General features: G+C 43.9%; 1 protein-coding gene across 4 annotated transcripts; it reads left to right on the top strand.

Annotated features, from left to right (window-relative positions):
• The first annotated feature begins 1345 nt into the window (after positions 1-1345).
• On the top strand, positions 1346-19307 carry SLC16A14 (solute carrier family 16 member 14). Of its 4 annotated transcripts, XM_079978021.1 has the most exons (6): positions 2175-2198; positions 2502-2647; positions 6407-6683; positions 7035-7178; positions 11373-12368; positions 13706-19307. In XM_079978021.1, the coding sequence occupies exons 3-6, from the start codon at positions 6422-6424 to the stop codon at positions 13855-13857; spliced, it is 1554 nt and encodes a 517-aa protein (XP_079834147.1). In that variant the 5' UTR covers positions 2175-2198; positions 2502-2647; positions 6407-6421; the 3' UTR covers positions 13858-19307. The 4 variants fall into 4 exon arrangements, with proteins under 4 accessions (XP_079834148.1, XP_079834149.1, XP_079834147.1 ...); XM_079978022.1 differs by lacking the exons at positions 2175-2198; positions 2502-2647 and adding an exon at positions 1346-1776; XM_079978023.1 differs by lacking the exon at positions 2502-2647 and having other exon boundaries at positions 2132-2198.
• The last annotated feature ends 240 nt before the right edge of the window (positions 19308-19547 follow it).

Raw genomic sequence — 19547 nt, 5'->3', positions numbered from 1 at the left:
ATCACACACAAAATATTAACACACACACATACAGAGAGATACACTGAACATGGACAGAAGCACAGAGGGGAGACTTTCATCCTCATATTGACATATTGGGCGGGGGGGGGGTTAACTCACCCTTCCATATACTGTACATGCCACACTGGATCCATGTGGATCAGCTGGGGAGCAGGGAAGTGCTGCTCTTCTTCCTGTTTGTGTTATGCTGGGTAAAAGTAAAGGGACCCCTGACCGTTAGGTCCAGTTGTGACCGACTCTGGGGTTGGGGCGCTTGACTCGCTTTACTGGCTGAGGAAGCTGGTGTACAGCTTCTGGGTCATGTTGCCAGCAGGACTAAGCCGCTTCTGGCGAACCAGAGCAGCGCACGGAAACGCCGTTTACCTTCCTGCCGGAGCGGTACCTATTTATCTACTTGCACTTTGACGTGCTTTTGAACTGCTAGGTTGGCAGGAGCAGGGACCGAGCAACGGGAGCTCACCCTGTCGCGGGGATTCAAACCGCCAACCTTCTGATTGGCAAGCCCTAGGCTCTGTGGTTTAGACCACAGCGCCACCCGTGTCCTGTTATGCTGGGTAGGGAGAATTAAATATCCCCACCCATTGCACTAGGATGGGGGTGAAAATTGGTCCATCCCAGCTTCTTGGTGGGGAGATTGTGAGGGTCTGGCTCATGGATCTGGTGGGCTACATTAGGCCCAGAGCTGCCGAGGTTTCCTCATGCCTGATCTAGTCCATGAAAGGGTGTGCCACAACAGATCTGTTAACAGGCTCTCCTACACATGGGCATTCAGCAGTTAAGTCCCAATGAGCTTCAAGGGGCTTACTCCCAGGTAAGCATGCATACTAGTGCGGCCGGACTCCTTCAGAAGTTGGTGGACTCTCCATCCTTGGAGCTTTTTAAGCAGAGGTTGGATGGCCATCTGCTGTGGACACTTTGGATTCCTGCATCGCAGGGCGTTGGACTAGATGACCCCTGAGGTCCCACCCACCACTACTATGATCCTATGGTACAAGACAAAACGATTTCAAGGCTGTCCTCATTGAAAACAAAGAAACTAGTCCCTGATGTGTTACTTAGAAAAGACGCCAGGGGTCTGAGCTGCTACGTGAGGGTGGGGAAAGGCCAGGAGTAAGTGGTGAGAAGATTTCTGGCACAGGAAGCCAGGAGCGTAAATCTCTTAATCTTCCCTGGGGCTGTTTTTGGTCCTCAGGATTTCCACACGCGGGAGAGGCCCGTCTACGAACAACAACAACAATGCACCGCTAGCTCCTTCTGCCGCGCTCTTCTCCCCGATGGCTCGCTGGGCTGGAAGGGGGCTGCCTGGCTCCAGCCCCCAGCCGCCCGCCAAATTTCACCCAGCGGTCGCCAGAGGCCCCGGCAGCCCGCCAAGGGCTTCCAAACCTCCCTTGCGCAAAACCAGAACCAGCCGGTGCCTCGCACACATGGGCAGAGCGCGCCGACTTGCAAGCGGCCAGAGATGGCCCGGCGGTGCAGGGAGTTGGTGGAGGAAGATCACGCCGAGGCGAAGTGCCCTGGGGACAAAAGGGCGACGCTCGGGGGTCGAGACCGGCGGGGGAATTAAGCCCCCACCCAATCCCGACCCCGCTTCCCTGCGTCCCTCCCCCCGGCACGGGCGAGAAGAGCTCCGGGCGGGCGCCTTGCTGAAGATGCCACTCCAGACTGCAGCAGTCCCGGGGACTCCGCGGCGGGAAGCAGCAGCAGCAGCAGCGGATCCGAGAGGCGCCCCCGGGAGTAAGCGCGACTCCCTCCGGGGTGAGTGGGTGGGTGTGCCAGCCAGGCCTGCCCTCGAGGCTGGGCACCGGAGCCTGGGCGGCCTCGGGCAAGCGGGGAGGCATGCATGGTGCACCAGGCAGGCGGGCAGGCTCCGCACGCAGCGGCCGCGAAGCTTTGTCTGCTCCGGGCAGGAAGGTTTCCCGCTGCTCCCGCAGCCGCCGTGAGGTAACTCGCGGTCAGTTGCCTTGTGGCCCCGCCGCCGCCGCCGCGCGCGGTTCCTCCGCCGCTGTCCTTCCCTGCTCCGCGCGGGGCTCCTTCTTTCGCGCTTTTTACGCGGCCCGCTCCCCCCAACTCCAGCCGGGTTTCTGCTCCCGGGAAGGCGCCAGAAGCGAGAGCCGCCACCTGAACGAGCCGTTGACTACCATGAAGCCACTGACTACCCCCTCGCCTTACGCTTCTTGGTAAAATACTGTCGTCGTTCCCCTGAGGCGGAAACCAGGGGAGGGTTTTCTCATCCCTTTTTTTTATCATTTAGCACTGCCTTTCTCCGCCTGGGTGCGGAACTTTTTTTCTGTCGAGGGCCACAATCCTTGTGTTCGGGGTCGGGGGCGCATGTTTTTTGGAGGGCAGCGGAGAGGCTGGCGCTATGGGCATGGCTAGGGCAAAAAAGGGGAGGGGCCACCGCTTGCCTTTCAATCCCACCATTTCCCCTTGTGTTTGTGACACCCCATTTCTCCCTCTCCCTCTATGCTTGGTTTCGCCAGATAGGCTTAACTTGCAAAGAGCTTTCGAAATTAGGCTGCGGGGGGCTGCATGCTGTGGAAGTGTACAACCTGATCATTAACTCTGCAATCCTAAACCTGGCTACTCAGATGTAAGATCCATCGAGTTGCGTGGGACTTTCTCCCAGGTAAGCAAGTGTAGGTGCCTTAAGGCACCATGCAGGACGCAGCCTGCCATTGCACATGCTTCAGCTTGTGGTTTATTTTGAGATATTAAGCATGATAATCTGTTACCAGACTGGCTGTTGCCAAGTAAATGAACACAAGAGTACCTCTTGCAGACAAGAGACTTCAGTGGTGCGTAGCCTTGGAGTGAAGAGGCGCTTGCCAAGTACTTATTTTGAAATTTTATATGCCTCTTTTCAGGGCTAAGTGCTCTGTAGAAGATTTATATAAGTCCTAACATCAACGACACTGCAGTATAAAACTACAATTTTAAAAGTAACTTGGCATAAGTAACCCTGTTTCTACCTCTGAATGTTGGAGGGCATGCAGTACTTTTTCATTTAAGGCAGCTCACAGGTGGCAATACTGATACAGGCCTGTATCCACACTTACACAAAACATCCCTGAGGGTTCAATGCGTTTTTTTACTTAATAAACGTGTTTAGCGCATACACATGTACCTGGGAGTCAGTCCACTTGAACTCAATTAGTAGACGTGCTTAGGATTGCATGACTGGAGAGCAAAACCCCTTGAAATTGGTGGGACATCCTTCTGAGTAGACGTGCTTGGGCAAGGCAAAAATAGATGGGTTGAGAACCAAGCTATCTGTTAAGCAGGACTTTTTTTGGGGGGGGGATGGAGAGAGAACCCTGCCTGTTCCTAAATAATTTCCCTTTATAAAGCAAAAACTTACTTCCAAGAAAGCATGCTTAGGATCACAGTCTAGTCTTCATTCATGATGACCGGTCACCAGATTTTATAAAACGAAGTTTGATCATAGTAGTTTAAATGAAACAAACCCCATGGCGATCATGTATGTGATACATTGGATTTAGTAGGAAGGTGCTCAGCAGGACCATTTTACACACGATCTATGACCCCCATATTAGCTGTGCCCATGTGAGAAGCAAAGGGAAAGAAGTAGAGGGAAGAGACACATTTCAGCGTTCTCCTGAGGATAATGGTTTGATATTGGCTTATTCCTATGCGGAAGGCAATTTTGTAGGAATTAGTATAACACTCATGGGGAAGATGGTAGGAGTGGGGCTTCTGTTGCGCCTACCCATGCATAAACATACTGTACAGCAAAGCAGGTCTGCAAAATATTAACAGCCTATGAGCGGATTGCTCATTTCTGTCCATACCAGAAATGCCTTTGGCACAGGAAATTAGTTATGTTTTAAGAGATAGGAAAAATCATGGAACACAATGCCCCTGAGTTCTGAGTTACACACGTACCAATATTCAGTGGCCCAGAGTTGATGGAAACACTTCTATCTTTTGCTACTGATATGGCAGTAACTAGGAACTACCACATAAATTATGTCTTTGTTGTTTAAGTCTCATATATATATATTTGTGTGTGTGCGAGTGTGTGTGTGTGTGTGTGTGTGTGAGAGAGAGAGAGAGAGAGAGAGAGAAAGAGAGAGAGAGAGAAGCCCTAGATATTTTGCTTTGATGTGCTATTTAAAAAGTGTATTGGTCAGATACTGCAATTATGCTTTAATCGTTGCTCCTTTTTCTTTTTTTAAAAAGTATCTCAGGATGTTTCTTATGTGTTCAAAAACAGAAATGAAAATTCTCATGTTTTTATGTAAGGGTTGCGATTGCAGACTTTTATAAATGGGCAGGCTTGCAAACACATTAGAAGTGATTTTCTCAGATTTGATATTTGGCCTAAATCATCAAGAGCAAGACAGAATACTGGATGGAGTATCATCTGGGAGGGGTGGGTGGGGAGCTGGAATAACATCATTCATGTGACAAACAAGAGGACAGTAGTGGCCTGTTTGCCTCTCTGACACAGCTCTCTTGTGCAGCCTTAGGAAAATCCTTTAAACTGCTGCTTCTTTTTTTCAAAGCACCATGTATTGAATATGTGCAACTTAATATAGCTTTCAAAGGGCCCAGATTTACAGACATTCTGAGAATTTTATGCTCCATGGGTATCTAGCCAAATCAAGAACTGCTGTTTATTTGCTGGTTAAATACATTTTTATTTCACCCAGGAGCTCAGGATGCCACACACGTCCTCCTCCTTTTATCCTCACAACAATCCTGTGAATCAAATTAGGATGCAACGTAGTGATTTGACCAAGGTGACCCAGTGAATGAACCTCATATCTAAGCAGGGACATAACAATTTTTTAAATGGCAGTAGGAGACCTTCCTATGCAGTAAGTCTGAGAGTAGGTCTAACTCTGGGTGGTCCTACACATGGCCCGAGGGCCCCAGGTGGCCCTGATGTTCTTTTTTGGTGGCTTCTGCAACCAAGCGTGTGGCCCGCAGATTCTGTGTCAAAATGCTCTTGCCGCCCACTTGATATGAAAACTTGGCCTGCCCTGGTCTAACTGAACTGTGGGACTTATCAATAAACATGCATTAAATCACACTGTTAGCGAGTTGGGCCCTAAAATGTAAATAATCTAAACAAGAGTTGCAGCTAATAAAATGTTGGGCTTATCTTAACTTTACTTGAATCTCCCCATCTGCGAAACCGGCACATTCCTGTTGTGATTTTAGTAAGGAGTGAACTACACGTTATGTGTAGTTGTGTTATTCCTTTATACAACGAAGCTGCAGGTGCTTCAATTTGAAGTGAAACACCAATAAGGAAGGAAGAGGTGTGTGGGGAGGGGGATAGACTCTCCCTTTTACCTCGTACTGTTTTTCTACTGAAAATTGCAAGCCTCTGAACTGCTCTTAATAATAATAATAATAATAATAATAATAATAATAATAATAATAATAAATTTATTTATACCCCGCCCATCTGGCTGAGTTTCCCCAGCCACTCTGGGTGGCTCCCAATTTTAACCCCACTAGGAAAAAGGTATTTTGGACAAAATTTGTGGGAGGAAATAATGTCTTTCCCAGAGCAAAGACGACCTAACAGGGTTATTCGGAAGACAGTATCAATTATGGAAAGAACTTTTTACACTAGAAGAGCAAATGCTAATGTATTCTGGAATCCCAGTTATTATGTCAGTGTAGCATTTCGGACTTGCTGGCCTTGTTTGATTAAAAGCAAACAGCAGTCACTGATGTTTGGCGTTGCTGCTCTAAGGATGGTCTGCGGCTTTTCTGGCAGCCAGCTTGCTGCATGACACTTAGTTGTGTGGAGTAATCTGTGAGTGAATGGAAGAGACAAGGCTGGGTCAAGACTGCTCTGAGTCAGCAGTGAGGTGAGGGCCAGTGTCCTATCCTAGTTCTGGGCAGCTGATGGCGTGTGCACAGTTTTGACAAACAACCTTTCCTTTTTCTGAGTGTGTTTGCAGTGCAGATATCCAAAGATAAAAATACGTTGCGGATAACAGTGTGAAAACATTTTGTGGCCAAAATATCTGTCCCTACAAGGGCATGGTTAAGTATTTCAAATCCTACAGCTGTGGCTGGGTGTTGAAAATCTGCTTCCAATTCGTGTCACTTTGGCTGCCTACAGGTGACTTGGAGAAGACCTGAAACTTCTCAGAGTACATTTTCCCGAGATTTTTCTTTTTCTCATCCTCCCTCTAGGAAAAATGGAGGCCATTTTTTTGTGGGTGGCAGTGGCGGCGGCTGCCATTTCCATCCTCATGAAGTCCCAGGGTGTTGTGGAGGATGCAAAATGGTGGCCGAGCTGCCAACAAACCAGTTTTATTTGAGTTGATGAATAAAGCACCAAAGAAACTAAAATAAAAGACAACCCTGAGCCTGTGAAAACATTTTCTGTTTGTTTCAGGATACTCAGTGGAAAATGTACGCCAGTCGCGAAGATGTTGGCTATGATTTTGAAGAGGATTCCAAAGACAGGGAGAAGAAGCTTATGGCGAATCCAGATGTTGATGGTGGATGGGCTTGGATGATTGTCCTTTCTTCTTTCCTGGTGCACATACTCATCATGGGATCACAAATGGCCCTTGGTGTTCTCAACATGGAATGGCTTGACGAATTCAGACAAAGTCGAGGCCTGACAGCGTGGGTTAGCTCCCTTAGTATGGGTATAACCTTGATCGTAGGTAGGTTCATAAGCCCCTCTAGAAGAAATGGATATGCCCAAAATCAGTTCCTGCAGAGATAGATACATTTATGGATCAAAATATTTAGCAACAGTCACTTATAAAATATGATGCTCTTTGCCTATGATAATCTCTGCCTGTCATGAGTCATATTGTCTGAGTTTCATATATTGATTAGAAATAAGTGCCTAGGTCTTTGAGAACCGATGTTTAGCACTTAACAGTTTTGAACAGGTGGCCTAATATTTACTGATCTTATTGCTGGTAATCGGTGGTTTCAGTGTGGTTATCCTCGTGAAGAGAATAAACAAAGCTTTAGGAAAACAATCCATTCTTCATGTTTTGGCACAGGTCCTTTTATTGGTTTGTTCATTAACACCTGCGGTTGCCGGAAAACAGCAATAGCTGGAGGGATCTTGACTGCTGTAGGATGGATACTGAGTTCCTATGCCTCAAATGTACATTACCTCTTTATAACATTTGGGGTTACAGCTGGTAAGCATGCTTTATTTTTTGAATATGCATTCGGATTTTCATTGTAGTAACTGAATGCTAAAGCAAGCCTGAGTTTGCAAAGAGGCAGTCACCCTGACCTACAATCCCTTCTAAGCACAGTAACTCCACCACAAACATGAAGTTCCTCAGCCTGTAAGAGTTTCTTCATGCATGTCAATGGAGGAGGGTAGGTTTGTGCACACAAAACAGTGCACATGAGAAGATACCTCGCATGTTGGGGGTCAAAAGTGACACGTATGCAGCATCTACATAAGCACGTCAGATCACCTGCATAGATACCTTAATTCAGGTGATGCATGGTATTTCAGATTAGCTGGAAAGCCACAACCAACCTAAATATTGAATGTATTTTGTTTCACAGCAAATCATACGCCCCTGTCACACTTCTTGGGCAGATTCCCAAGTTGCACTTGTTGCTGCTGATGTGAAATAGCAAGTTTGTTTGTTTGTTTGTTTGTTTATGTGCCTCCCATATAAAACTTTTCCAGGGTGGTTTGCAAAATATTTAAAAGCAGAAGACTCAATTACAATAACATAACAATAAAACATGCCGTTTACCCATAGCTCTTCGCCATGCTTTAAGATTCCAACGTTCCCCTTTGTCCTTCCAAACTAAAAGTACAATGGTAATTTGAAGGTGTGATGCAAGCATGTCCTTTTTTCAACAATGCAGGCAAGGCAGCACTAAGATTAATAGTTAAATAAGACCAGTATAACTGAATGGCTGCATTTGCATGCCACAGTAAGCTATAAACCATCTGTTATTGTGCATCAGCAAATCACTCCCACTTCTATCCTCTCTACTACTTCCTGCTAGTGCGCATAGGGGGGAAACGACAATCCCTAGCTGAGCATTGTGTCTGAAACAGGGATGATGATTTATTTCACCCCAACCACAAAGATCAACCAAGATTTCTTCTTGGCTTACCAATTGTGGTTTGCTTGAATGCTGCTTTGGACATAATACTAAGCCGGGATCATGGTTTCTTTTCTTTGCACACTAAGAGCATGATTTGCTCATGCACAGTAAGTCATGGATTATGGTTTGCCATGATGTGCAAATGTGTTGAGCATTTGACAAAATCCCTTTGCTGGAAACATACACCAGTTATTTCACGTACAGAATGCCATATGAAGAATACAGCACTGTGGAACATAAAACACTTGGTGTTCCTTTCAGAAGCATTGGGATGAATGTACAAAGCTTAGTGCATCGCTGTAAAGCAGGGGTTGCCAAACTGGTCTGCAGACTACCACTGGTCCGCAAGCTTTACTCAGGTGGTCCATGGCACGTCTGGGAAGAATGGTGGAAGCAGTAGCTGTGAATGGCAGGCACAATTATTATTATTATTACTTACTAAATTTGTCAAGGGACGCGGGTGGCGCTGTGGGTTAAACCACAGAGCCTAGGGTTTGCTGATCGGAAGGTCGGCGGTTCAAACCCCCGTGACGGGGTGAGCTCCCGTTGCTCGATCCCTGCTCCTGCAAGCCTAGCAGTTCAGAAGCACGTCAAAGTGCAAGTAGATAAATAGGTACCTCTCCGGCGGGAAGGTAAACGGCATTTGCGTGTGCTGCTCTGGTTTGCCAGAAGTGGCTTAGTCATGCTGGCCACATGACCCGGAAGCTGTACGCCGAGTTCCTCGGCCAATAAAGAGAGATGAGCGCCGCAACCCCAGAGTCGGTCACGACTGGACCTAATGGTCAGGGGTCCCTTTACCTTTACCTTACTAAATTTGTATACCACTCTTCACCCAAAGATCCTAGTTGCTGCTCCAGCACTATAAGATCCCAGCGATCTGCCAACATGGTGAGTGGGATGGACCAGGATAGAAGGTGATTAGTGATGTGATAAGATAAGATACAGCACCTAGCACAGCATGTTACAATTGCTACAACAGGCAGAAAAACCATTAAGTGTCAAGACCCTTGGCAATTTTCAAGTGCTCCATGGGGGAAAAAGTTTGGGAATCCCTGGTCTAAAGGAAGTAGATAGATATTGGGGTCACCTAAAGTATTGTGTCATTTCAGGATAACGTCTTCCTCTTTCACATTGCTGATCCTTCTGAGCAATATTCATTGGGGTTGATTTGGGACACTGCATCCTAATCATATTTTATTTGCTCTTTCTGAGAGTGGATTTATGGTTTTGATATTGATAATCTTTAAATAACCTTTCCTCTGAAGGTGGCATGACAGCTGGTTAAACAGAGTGGCCCAGGCCAATTCAAAAGTTTCACAGAATCATAGAATGTTAGAGTTGGAAGGGACCCCAAGTGATAAACTCACTTGGCATATAAAACTTGGCAGGAACTCATACAAAGTTGCTTAAAGCAATATATTTGAGTGTGTGCCATAGGTAGAAGGCTTATGATCTTGATGAGGCTTACTACTGAGTAAGCTACCAGACATGGAATACTGTGTAGTGTTCTGGCTGCTACAACCAAAAAAAGAGGATATTTTAGAGCTGAAGAAGGCGCAAAAATGGGAAATCAAATTGATCAGCAGGTTGGAAGAACTGCCCTACAAGGAAAGGTTCGGATTTGGTGTTTTTTATTTCAGAAGGGAAATGAACAATAGGATACATGGTAAGAGGTTTATAATTATCACGTGCGGCATTTGACAAAGCTTTACATTAAATTAATTTAGATAGCCCTTGAACTGGCCGATGCTCATTGTGTTAAGACAGATAAAATTGAAGTGGGTAGGCAGCTTTCTGCACTCAGCTGTCTGACTATGAGTGTGAGAGTATAAATAGAAGGGCAAAAAAAGGGAACAGTAAACTTTGTTGAGTATAGATGAGAAAATTGATTTTGAGCTTGAAACACCACAAGGCTGTTAATCATCTCAAGAGATTTGGGTATCTCAAGTGGAAAAATCCAAAAGACACCGCCTGCAGTATGAAAACACAATGATAAGAGAAAACAAAACATGACCCCATTTAATGGCATACGGAAGCTGAGTTGGACTTCTCTTCTGTCTCCTGGTAGGGTTGTCCTGTTCAGTAGAATAAATAGTAGTCTTCTCTCTTTCTAAGGCCATAGCAGACCCCATTAGAATAAGAGGAGAAATTCCATATTCATTTTGAGCCTGGAATGAGGGGCCAGTGGCAGGTGGAGAGGAAACCTTGGGAATAAACTTCTTGTAAACTGACAACATAAGCACATTAGGTGCTTAGTGACAGCAAAAACATCTTCAGGCAGAAAGTGTATGGTCCATTAGTCTGCAAATATTTTCTTCTTTTCACAGATGATGCCACAGTGTTGACATAAGAGCAGATTGTCTCTTCTGGGACACCCACTTAAACCAATTAACTTACTAGGAATTGTTTGAGCATCAGTGAAAGCAGAACTCAGAGCAGTTTCAGCTCTCATCTCAGAAAAGGAACAATTTTAAATACAGTAAATAAACCTTTAAAGTATATGGCTGTGGTGGTTGTGGAAATGGAAGGCACAAACACAATCCCTAGTTATTAGTGTTGCATGTGAGGTAGCTTCTACCTTTAAGGGAAACCATGTGTCTAATAAATCTGTGGCTTTTACCTGAAACACTGATGATAGATCCCATTCCAGCATGCATAATACTATTTCTGGAATCAGGCTTTGGTGTTAGCTAAAGAGTCATTCTGGCTTTGGAGGTTGATACGACTTGAGTTTGAGATTATGTATGGTCTTTCTAGTGATGGAGAATATTCGTTTATTAAGCCCAGGTGACTATATTTAGGTCTGATCTTACAGGTCTCAGGAATTCATGGCTTATACTACTACAGTATCAGCTCTGGGATGCACACCTAAGCCTCAGTAGGCTGATTTGAACTTTGATTTGTGGTGCTCAAAATCAGCTGAGTGTGATTCCCAGTCTTTATCACAACACATTTCTACAACACATAAAAGCTTTACAAAATACTGCCAAAGCATACTCCCATGTCTGATAGCAGTGTACAGTCACACCTTGTCATCATTTCTCAGCATTTGAAAGCATACTGGAAGCTGCTTAGCTTTGCAAATGTGCTAGCAGTTTTAGAGCTGCCCCACTAGGATGCTTGTGGAAGCCTATCCTTAACCCTTAGGTGAAGCCATACTGGATAATAACGTTTGGGCCTTGTGTCAATTTGCCTGCATGTGTTATGACTACAGTGAAAGTTCTCCAGCTGATTAAGGAATATCTCTTTTTCAGGTGTTGGGAGTGGGATGGTATACCTGCCTGCTGTGGTCATGGTAGGCGAATACTTTGAGAAGAGAAGAGCACTTGCCCAGGGACTCAGCACAACTGGGACGGGGTTCGGTGCTTTCCTGATGACAGTTCTGCTAAAATACCTTTGCATGGAGTTTGGCTGGAGGAACGCAATGTTCATCCAGGGCGCGGTCTGTCTGAACCTGTGTGTTTGTGGAGCGCTTATGAGACCAGTTTATTACAAAGAGGAAGCCGCTGAAAAAAGCGGAGAGGGAAACGTCAGAAAGAGCCACGCAAAAGCTCTCTCTTGCTCTGCTGAAACACTGGCATCTAATGGCATCTTACAGGAAGAGGGAAAAGAAGCAAAAGAAGGGCAAGGTAAGGAGGAAAAGTCTGACATTTTTTCAGACTTGGAAAACAAAGATGTAACCAGACACTGGAAGAATATCTATGCTCTTTGTGTGCTGAAGAGGGCGAGTCAGCTGACCCTTACAATCCAGAAAGGCTTTCGGACCTGGTATTCTAGTTACTTTGGCGCTGCATCCCTCTTCACCAACAGAAAGTTTGCAGCCTTCGTGTTTTGGGCCTTATTTGCATACAGCACTTTTGTTATCCCTTTTATCCATCTTCCAGAAATAGTGAAGCAATACGGCCTATCTGCACAGAACGATGTATTCCCTTTGACCTCAATTATTGCCATTGTCCACATTCTTGGCAAGGTCATTCTTGGCATCATTTCTGATTCACCCTGCGTAAGTGCTTGGAATGTCTTCATGGCAGCCAACTTCACTCTCGTCTTCTGCATTTTCATTTTACCACTAATGCACACATATGCTGGGCTCGCTGTGGTCTGTGCCCTAATAGGATTTTCCAGCGGGTATTTTTCACTCATGCCTGTTGTTACTGAAGATTTAGTTGGGATTAAGCACCTTGCAAATGCCTATGGAATCATCATTTGTGCTAATGGGATTTCAGCACTCCTGGGACCACCTTTTGCAGGTAAATGCAAAGTTTTGTTTGTCCAACTTTATAGTCCATGTGTGCTTTATAGCCCCTAGAGTTCATAGTGAGAGCCAGGGTGGTGTAGTAGTTAAGAGGGTTGGACTAGGACCTGGGAGACATGAGTTAAGATACACGGCCATGAAGCTTGCTGGGTGGCCTTTGGCCAGTCACTGCCTCTCAGCCTAACCTACTTCACAGGGTTGTTGTGGGCATTAAATGGGGGGGGGACGGGACCATGTGTGCCGCCTTGAGTCCCTTGGAGGAAAAGGTGGGATATAAACACAATAAATAAAATAATTAGCCAGTGTGGTGTAGTGGTTAAGAGCGGTAGTCTCGTAATCTGGGGAACCGGGTTCGCGTCTCCGCTCCTCCACATGCAGCTGCTGGGTGACCTTGGGCCAGTCACACTTCTTTGAAGTCTCTCAGCCCCACTCACCTCACAGAGTGTTTGTTGTGGGGGAGGAAGGGAAAGGAGAATGTTAGCCGCTTTGAGACTCCTGAAGGGGAGTGAAAGGTGGGATATCAAATCCAAACTCTTCTTCATCATTGCATGTACAATTACTATTCATTCTCGCCGACTCCACGCCCTTAATGGGCCACATTCCTAGTCAACAAGTATACAGTGGTACCTCAGGTTACATACGCTTCAGGTTACATACGGTTCAGGTTACAGACTCTGCTAACCCAGAAATAGTGCTTCAGGTTAAGAACCTTGCTTCAGGATGAGAACAGAAATCGTGCTCCGGCGGCGCGGCAGCAGCAGGAGGCCCCATTAGCTAAAGTGGTGCTTCAGGTTAAGAATAGTTTCAGGTTAAGAACGGACCTCCGGAACGAATTAAGTACTTAACCTGAAGTACCACTGTACCTTGGTACATTCTTGATTTTAAAGAAAGGAGCTCCTAGTGTGGTAGAAGTTGTTTGACAAGATAACACAATGCTCACAGGGCAAATTTGTAGATGGAACTTCACCAACATCTGCTTTCTCACAGATGTCTAATCTCATTGGCTACCAGCCACTACCTCTGACCCTTTGTTGGCTGACTCTACCAGACCCTCTGGCTTATAGCATATTTTTTTTCTTGGGGGAGTTTTGTGCAGATGCAGACTAGAATAAATCAGATACCAGTTAGTGTAAGGCATAGCAACTGCAAAGCCATACAATGCATTGCAGAATGGTTTCTATGAAAGTTAAGATGGATAAAAGACAAATGGAGGTGGGGAAAGAGACTGAGCATACCAACAACTATGCTGTGATTAGAATAAATAATGTTTTCTATTCTTCACTGATTTATTGATCATAGCCTATAGATAACTGCCTTGCTCTTGTTTTCCAGGCTGGATTTATGACCTGACACAAAAATATGACTTTTCTTTCTACATATGTGGTTTGCTTTACATGGTGGGAATCCTCACTTTGCTCATACAGCCTTATATTGGAAAGATAAAGCCATCACCGGCAAAAAACAGAGAAGGTGGAAAAGTATAGCACAATGTACTGAGAGCTTTTTTAAACAGAACGTCATTTCATCATTTGTTTTTCCGGAAATGGTACCAAACAGTACATCTAATGGGACCAACTGGACTGAAAGTCACCATCTTTGGACAGTAAATAAAGTTCACACTGCCACTATCAAGGGACTAGTGGAAACAAGACTACAGCTGGTAGTTTTATTGGCACCTTTTCAAAAGCTGAACATCCTACTGACATAATGGTGCAGCTTTGATCAGTAGCTGAAAATTAGTTCTCTCTTTTGTTATTCACAGAGGTTTGACACAAGCACAATTCAGCAGACCGGAATGCAGTTACTCCTTTTTTACACCAACAGGAAAAAGAAGGGGGAAATAATTAGCCCCATTAGGAATCACACATATGAGAATCATTTCTATTGGTTATTCCAACTGTTGATAAATTAGTTGTTGAACATCAGCCAGACGCCAATCTGTGACATGTTACTGCACAAATTAATGAGAGTTTCTGGGGAACCTTTGGCCCTCTGGATGCTGTTAGACTCCACTGTCCATGAACCCCAGCCAGCTTGGCCAGTGGTCAGGGATGATGGGAGTTGTAGTTCAGCAACATGTGAAGGGCAGCATGTTCCCAACTCTTGTTTTAAGGACTCAAGATAATGAAAATGTTGTTTTTTATTATTATGGGATAAATGATTTGTGTCTGCAGACCACAGAGCAATTATTCTATTTGCGCTAGCTTAAATAACCTTGAGATAGCAACATGGGAAAGAAGGAACAATGGCAACAAAAGCCCAAAGCTGTTAAGTGGTTACTAGTGGGGAGCTACAACATGGTTCTTAGGATTAAAGGATCAGCAGTGAGGCTGAAGATTCACTGCTGCTGATTTCTTGTTTACATATTTAGCCAAAAGGTAGCTGCCAGAGGGATTGACCTGACATTGTCTGTGGATCCTAGTTCAACTGTAGCAGTTACTATTAGTCCTAGTTGCAGAGGTACAGTGGTGCCTTTTCCTCTGCAGAGTTCAATTCCAGTTTTTCTTGCAGCAGTATTATCAGTTAGGATAACAGAATAGGTGGGAAATGATGATTGTTTATTTAATTTCACAAGAGTTGATAGGAGCAGCTCAGAATCGCCTTCCCTGGCTTTGGTTAAATTAGCCCAGCCAGAGCATGCCATACCTCATATGTCAGATCTCTTCCCCCCATGTAATTGCTATGTCACATGCCTCTGCTAAACAAGCAAGGCTGGAACATACAGCCTGCTGATGTTAAGGGGCACCAATCATGGCCTCTGCAAATGCAGCACTAAGGACTGTGGCACTCTTCACCATCTCAATCTACCTCCCTAAGATTAAATGGCCTCTTGTGTAGTGCCCCCCTGCCATACAGCAAGCTGCCCCTGTTTGTGCATGGGAAACAGCTTCTGAAGCTCTGCAACCAAGGGACAAAGCTAGTTCCCAAAATTACTGCAAAGGAGTTAAAGTCTACCATTGTCCTAGCTCTTGGAAGTCAAGTGTATGATTTTCCCCCTTGCTGCATTATGCCTCAAAAGCAGGATTGGATTGTAATAACAAAATAATTTAGATGTGGAAGTGTTTCTGTCTAATTGTAAAATACAGTAAGGACTATGTTGCACATCAAAATGCAAACATGCAAAAAAAAAAAATTCTAGACACAGCAGCTTTAGTGCAGGGTATTTTTTGGGGGGCGGGGTGGAGAAGTGGATGATTAATTCTTTTCAGGCTGACTGCTTTTAGAGCTGGAAATTCTTTCCCTAAGATACTTTTCTAGGTTTCCAGATGGTGTTTATCTTGCAGTACATGACTTTAGAATTGCAGGGACCTGTTGCAGCAAAATGAAAAAAATCAAAAGGGGTTAAGCATCCCAAATCTCTGCTGCTTCTCCACTGCAAGTTGTTCCCTTCTGAAGAGGCTTAGAAAACATTTAGCCTTTGGTGTACTGCCTTCCACTACTGTGGAGAACCGTCTTATCTCCCTGTGATTTTTGCCAAAGACAATCTCGTATGTCAGCTAGAAAGAATCTTTAGTGTTCACTTAACTGCCTCCCAAAACGTTGCAGTTTAACATTCCCTCAGAGGGTTTTAGTCTGGAAAAAAATGTTTCCAAACGCATACAGAAATCCCTGGCTGCCTTATTGTTTGTGTAATTTACTGTACTGTTTTTAATTTTATTGTGTAACCTCAAGGAGCCACTTTCTCAGGGTGAAATTTATCAAGGGTATATATTTTGTCTGAGAAGCAACTCCTTAGAATATAATACAGAATGTTCGATTATATATACAGAGAACAAAATATATACATTGTAAACCTGAATACGGCTTTTCCAAACTGTGTTTGTATGGGTTTTTGTTTTTGGTAGGGAGCACAACAAAACCTTTAAGTGCATTACGTTTTTAAAAATTATGAGAACATGGTGGGGCAGTATAGAATTGGCTGGTTCACACATTTACCCAGTTAGTGATCCCCTCCATGTGGCAGCAGAGGAAGTGCTTTTATCTAAAGCAGTGTTTCCCCAACTTTTTGAACTCAAGTCACTTCTCCAGAATTTACTCTACCCTCTGCTGTTGACATCCCTGCACCAGTCTCTTGGGCTGTTCCATATGTAAACAATAGAGATCCTTGTACACGTGTATACCTTTCCCTATATAGGGAACTTGCTACTGAAAACCTGGCATTAGAAGAGGAACAGAACATCTGTTTTCCTCATAAAGTCATGCACCGCAAAACATCAGAAGAAAGCAGCGTTCTGAACTCTTCTTTCCAAATTGCACCCAGACGATGATGCACCAGTCATCATCTTCTGCCAGGGGGCATTTAATGCACCCATTTCTTCAGAATTCAGCCCCTCTTTGGAACATTGCCTTCCCGCTTTACCAGGCCTTTCACGAGCCAAAGGAAGTCTGTGCTACACTCTTGAGAACCCCGACCTAAGGTGACGTATAGCATGGGCACTACACATGGAGATGGAATTTGCACTATTCTTCCCTTTCAAAATGAGGAAAGGGAACACAAACCACAGAGCAATCATAATGGGGGGTTGGAGGAACTGAGCAGCTAATTCTCCATTGGCTTTTGGATCCAGCCTTTTAGGGTAGGGGAGTGGATCTGGCACCATAATGCCCTACTTTTGGAGCTTTCTGCTGGCTACTGCTGATGGTAGCTTACTGCCTTCTGGGCTGGAGGTGGGTATTCCACTGCAGCAGAGCCACCTCCATTAGGGACATTCTCCACTGGTGGGAGACTGGTGCATCCTAACCCGAGCCATCAATGTTGTGGGATTTAGGATTGCCCCATCAGGATACAGGTATATGGGTCTCCTAAAGAACATGCTCCTTTGGATGTGGTGAAGAGGGATGATTTCTGGCACAAAATGTTATTTCTGGCCAGGGACGTATGTGAAGCAGCCTAATGTTTGGTGCTTTGCAATCATTTATCTTTCAACTATTTTATTAAGGGTGCTTATTTTTGTGTGTAAATTAAATTCTTGTTTAAATATGTAAGTGTAACGCTGGAATCTTAAGAAAATGTAGTACTGTAAAAGGAAAATAATGATAAGATGTACTTCAATGACAGCTTTTGCTTTGTTGTTGGAATGCTACTGGTAATTTTATGGAGACTTCTCACAAATTTAATTGTATGAAATGCGGATGTTTATTGCTTTGAACTGTAATTCATTTTTCTATTTATTCACATTATTGTTAGTAGCATTTTACCATACTTACTAAAATGTATCCTCTGTGTCATATACATTTATATGACACATTTATATGATAATGAAACTTTTTAGTAACTTGCAGCACAATCCTCAACCCTACAGCGCTGCAAAAGAAGAGTTTGGATTTGATATCCCGCTTTATCACTACCCTAAGGAGTCTCAAAGCGGCTAACAATCTCCTTTCTCTTCCTCCCCCACAACAAGCACTCTGTGAGGTGAGTGGGGCTGAGAGACTTCAGAGAAGTGTGACTAGCCCAAGGTCATCCAGCTGTATGTGGAGGAACAGAGACACGAACCCGGTTCACCAGATCGTAATCTGTCCACTGCTCTTAACCACTACAGCACACTGGCTCCCTATCATGCAGTCGCACGATCACCCTACTAGGGACAACTATAGAGATAATCCAGTTTGCATTAGAAACAAGAATGGACAAATGGTTCAACTTTAGACCAGAAGTGTGATTAAGGACTGAAGAAGGATCACAATGGTCTGTAACTCTAGCCTTTTTTAAAAAAAAAATCTCTGACACCAACAGCTGAATATTAGTAAATCTCAGACATGTCTAAAATGGAAGTCAGTTGCATCATTCATTAGCCACTGATTGGAGCAGTCACAGCAGCTGCTAGCAAGGCTTGTCCCTTGTTTTCAGAGGGAAAAGGTGCTGGAAGTGTTGTGACTGGCCAGACTGGCTGCAGTAGTTTCAGTGGTACCAGCACAACTACTAGGCGATAGGGCGGGGGCCTGGGCTCTTAAGTGAATGGCATATGCCAGAGCTTGGCTTCCTGCGCTGTCACTAGGGGAGAGTTGCACCCTTTAGGCTTCAATCCCAAAAGTTTATGCATACATACTTATGATAATACTTGAATTACATAAGAACCCTTCAGTTTACGTCAAGCAATAATGAAAATCTGTGGTGTTAACATTAGCAGAATCCAAATTAAAATACAGTTCAGAAAAAAATAATCAGTAGTTTCAGAACACTAAGCACAGGAAAACGTTTTCACGTTATTTATACATTTATTTAAAAGTATTGTTCATTCAAGACACAATTTGGACTGTAAGTGTTCTATAATAATACTTAATATTTTCACAGTATTTTAAAATGTACTGCAAAAAAACCCTTACTGATCATTTAAGACAAGATTTAGACACTAATACTTAATTTTGAACTGTTTCTAAAATCAAGGAAATCAAGTCATTAAGCACACCCTAAGCAAATTACGTTTAAGGACATAAGCAAACCTGAACATTATTTTAAAAACGTTAATTTTTTCTCTGCCAAACTGAAGGTGAAATACTTCTAAGGCCTAAATTTTGAGTGGCACATTTTATAAAATATGGCAAAACAGAAGATGTACTATATATCATTTTGAACTGTATCATAAACACTGGAGCAGAAGGCAGATCTCAGATAAAGAAAGTCACCAAACCATATTAATCTTGTTTTCAGTTGAATATTAGTATAGTCTTAAAAGTATTACAACTCCAAATAACAACATTGCATGTCCTTTGTAAACATTAGTGTTAGCTTGAAAGCTGTAGCCATGGTTGGAGCAAATAATACTTTTCTGGACTTGCAAGTGGATATTCCTGTTTTAGGATGGAAATTGGGGGAGCAGTGTCATTATTCCGGACTATGCTGTTCTTTAAACTTTTGTTAAAAAGTGGGTTTAACATTTGGCTATAAAAATATAATAGCCTTCAGAAATATTTCCACAGTATTCAACCTTTTTTTTAAAAAAAAGGTCATTATACTGTAGTTAATCAGGTCCCTCAAACTATGTATAGATGTTTCATATCTTACAAAATGAAAGGGAATTGTTTCTTTGTGAATTAAGTTGCAGCTACAGGAAACATCAGTTGCTTTCAGCAGCTTCTCCTGGTAGCTGCCATTTTATTTCCCCAGAATACCCTGGATGTTGTGTCATTTCAATGCATTTTTAAAGGAAAATTGCAGCCAGGCCGGGGGCGG

Source organism: Podarcis cretensis (assembly GCF_951804945.1).
Source record: "Podarcis cretensis genome assembly, chromosome: 5".
NCBI classification, from domain to species: domain Eukaryota; kingdom Metazoa; phylum Chordata; class Lepidosauria; order Squamata; family Lacertidae; genus Podarcis; species Podarcis cretensis.
Note: the sequence above shows the minus strand (reverse complement) of the source record. Positions and strands in the feature narration are given on the sequence as shown.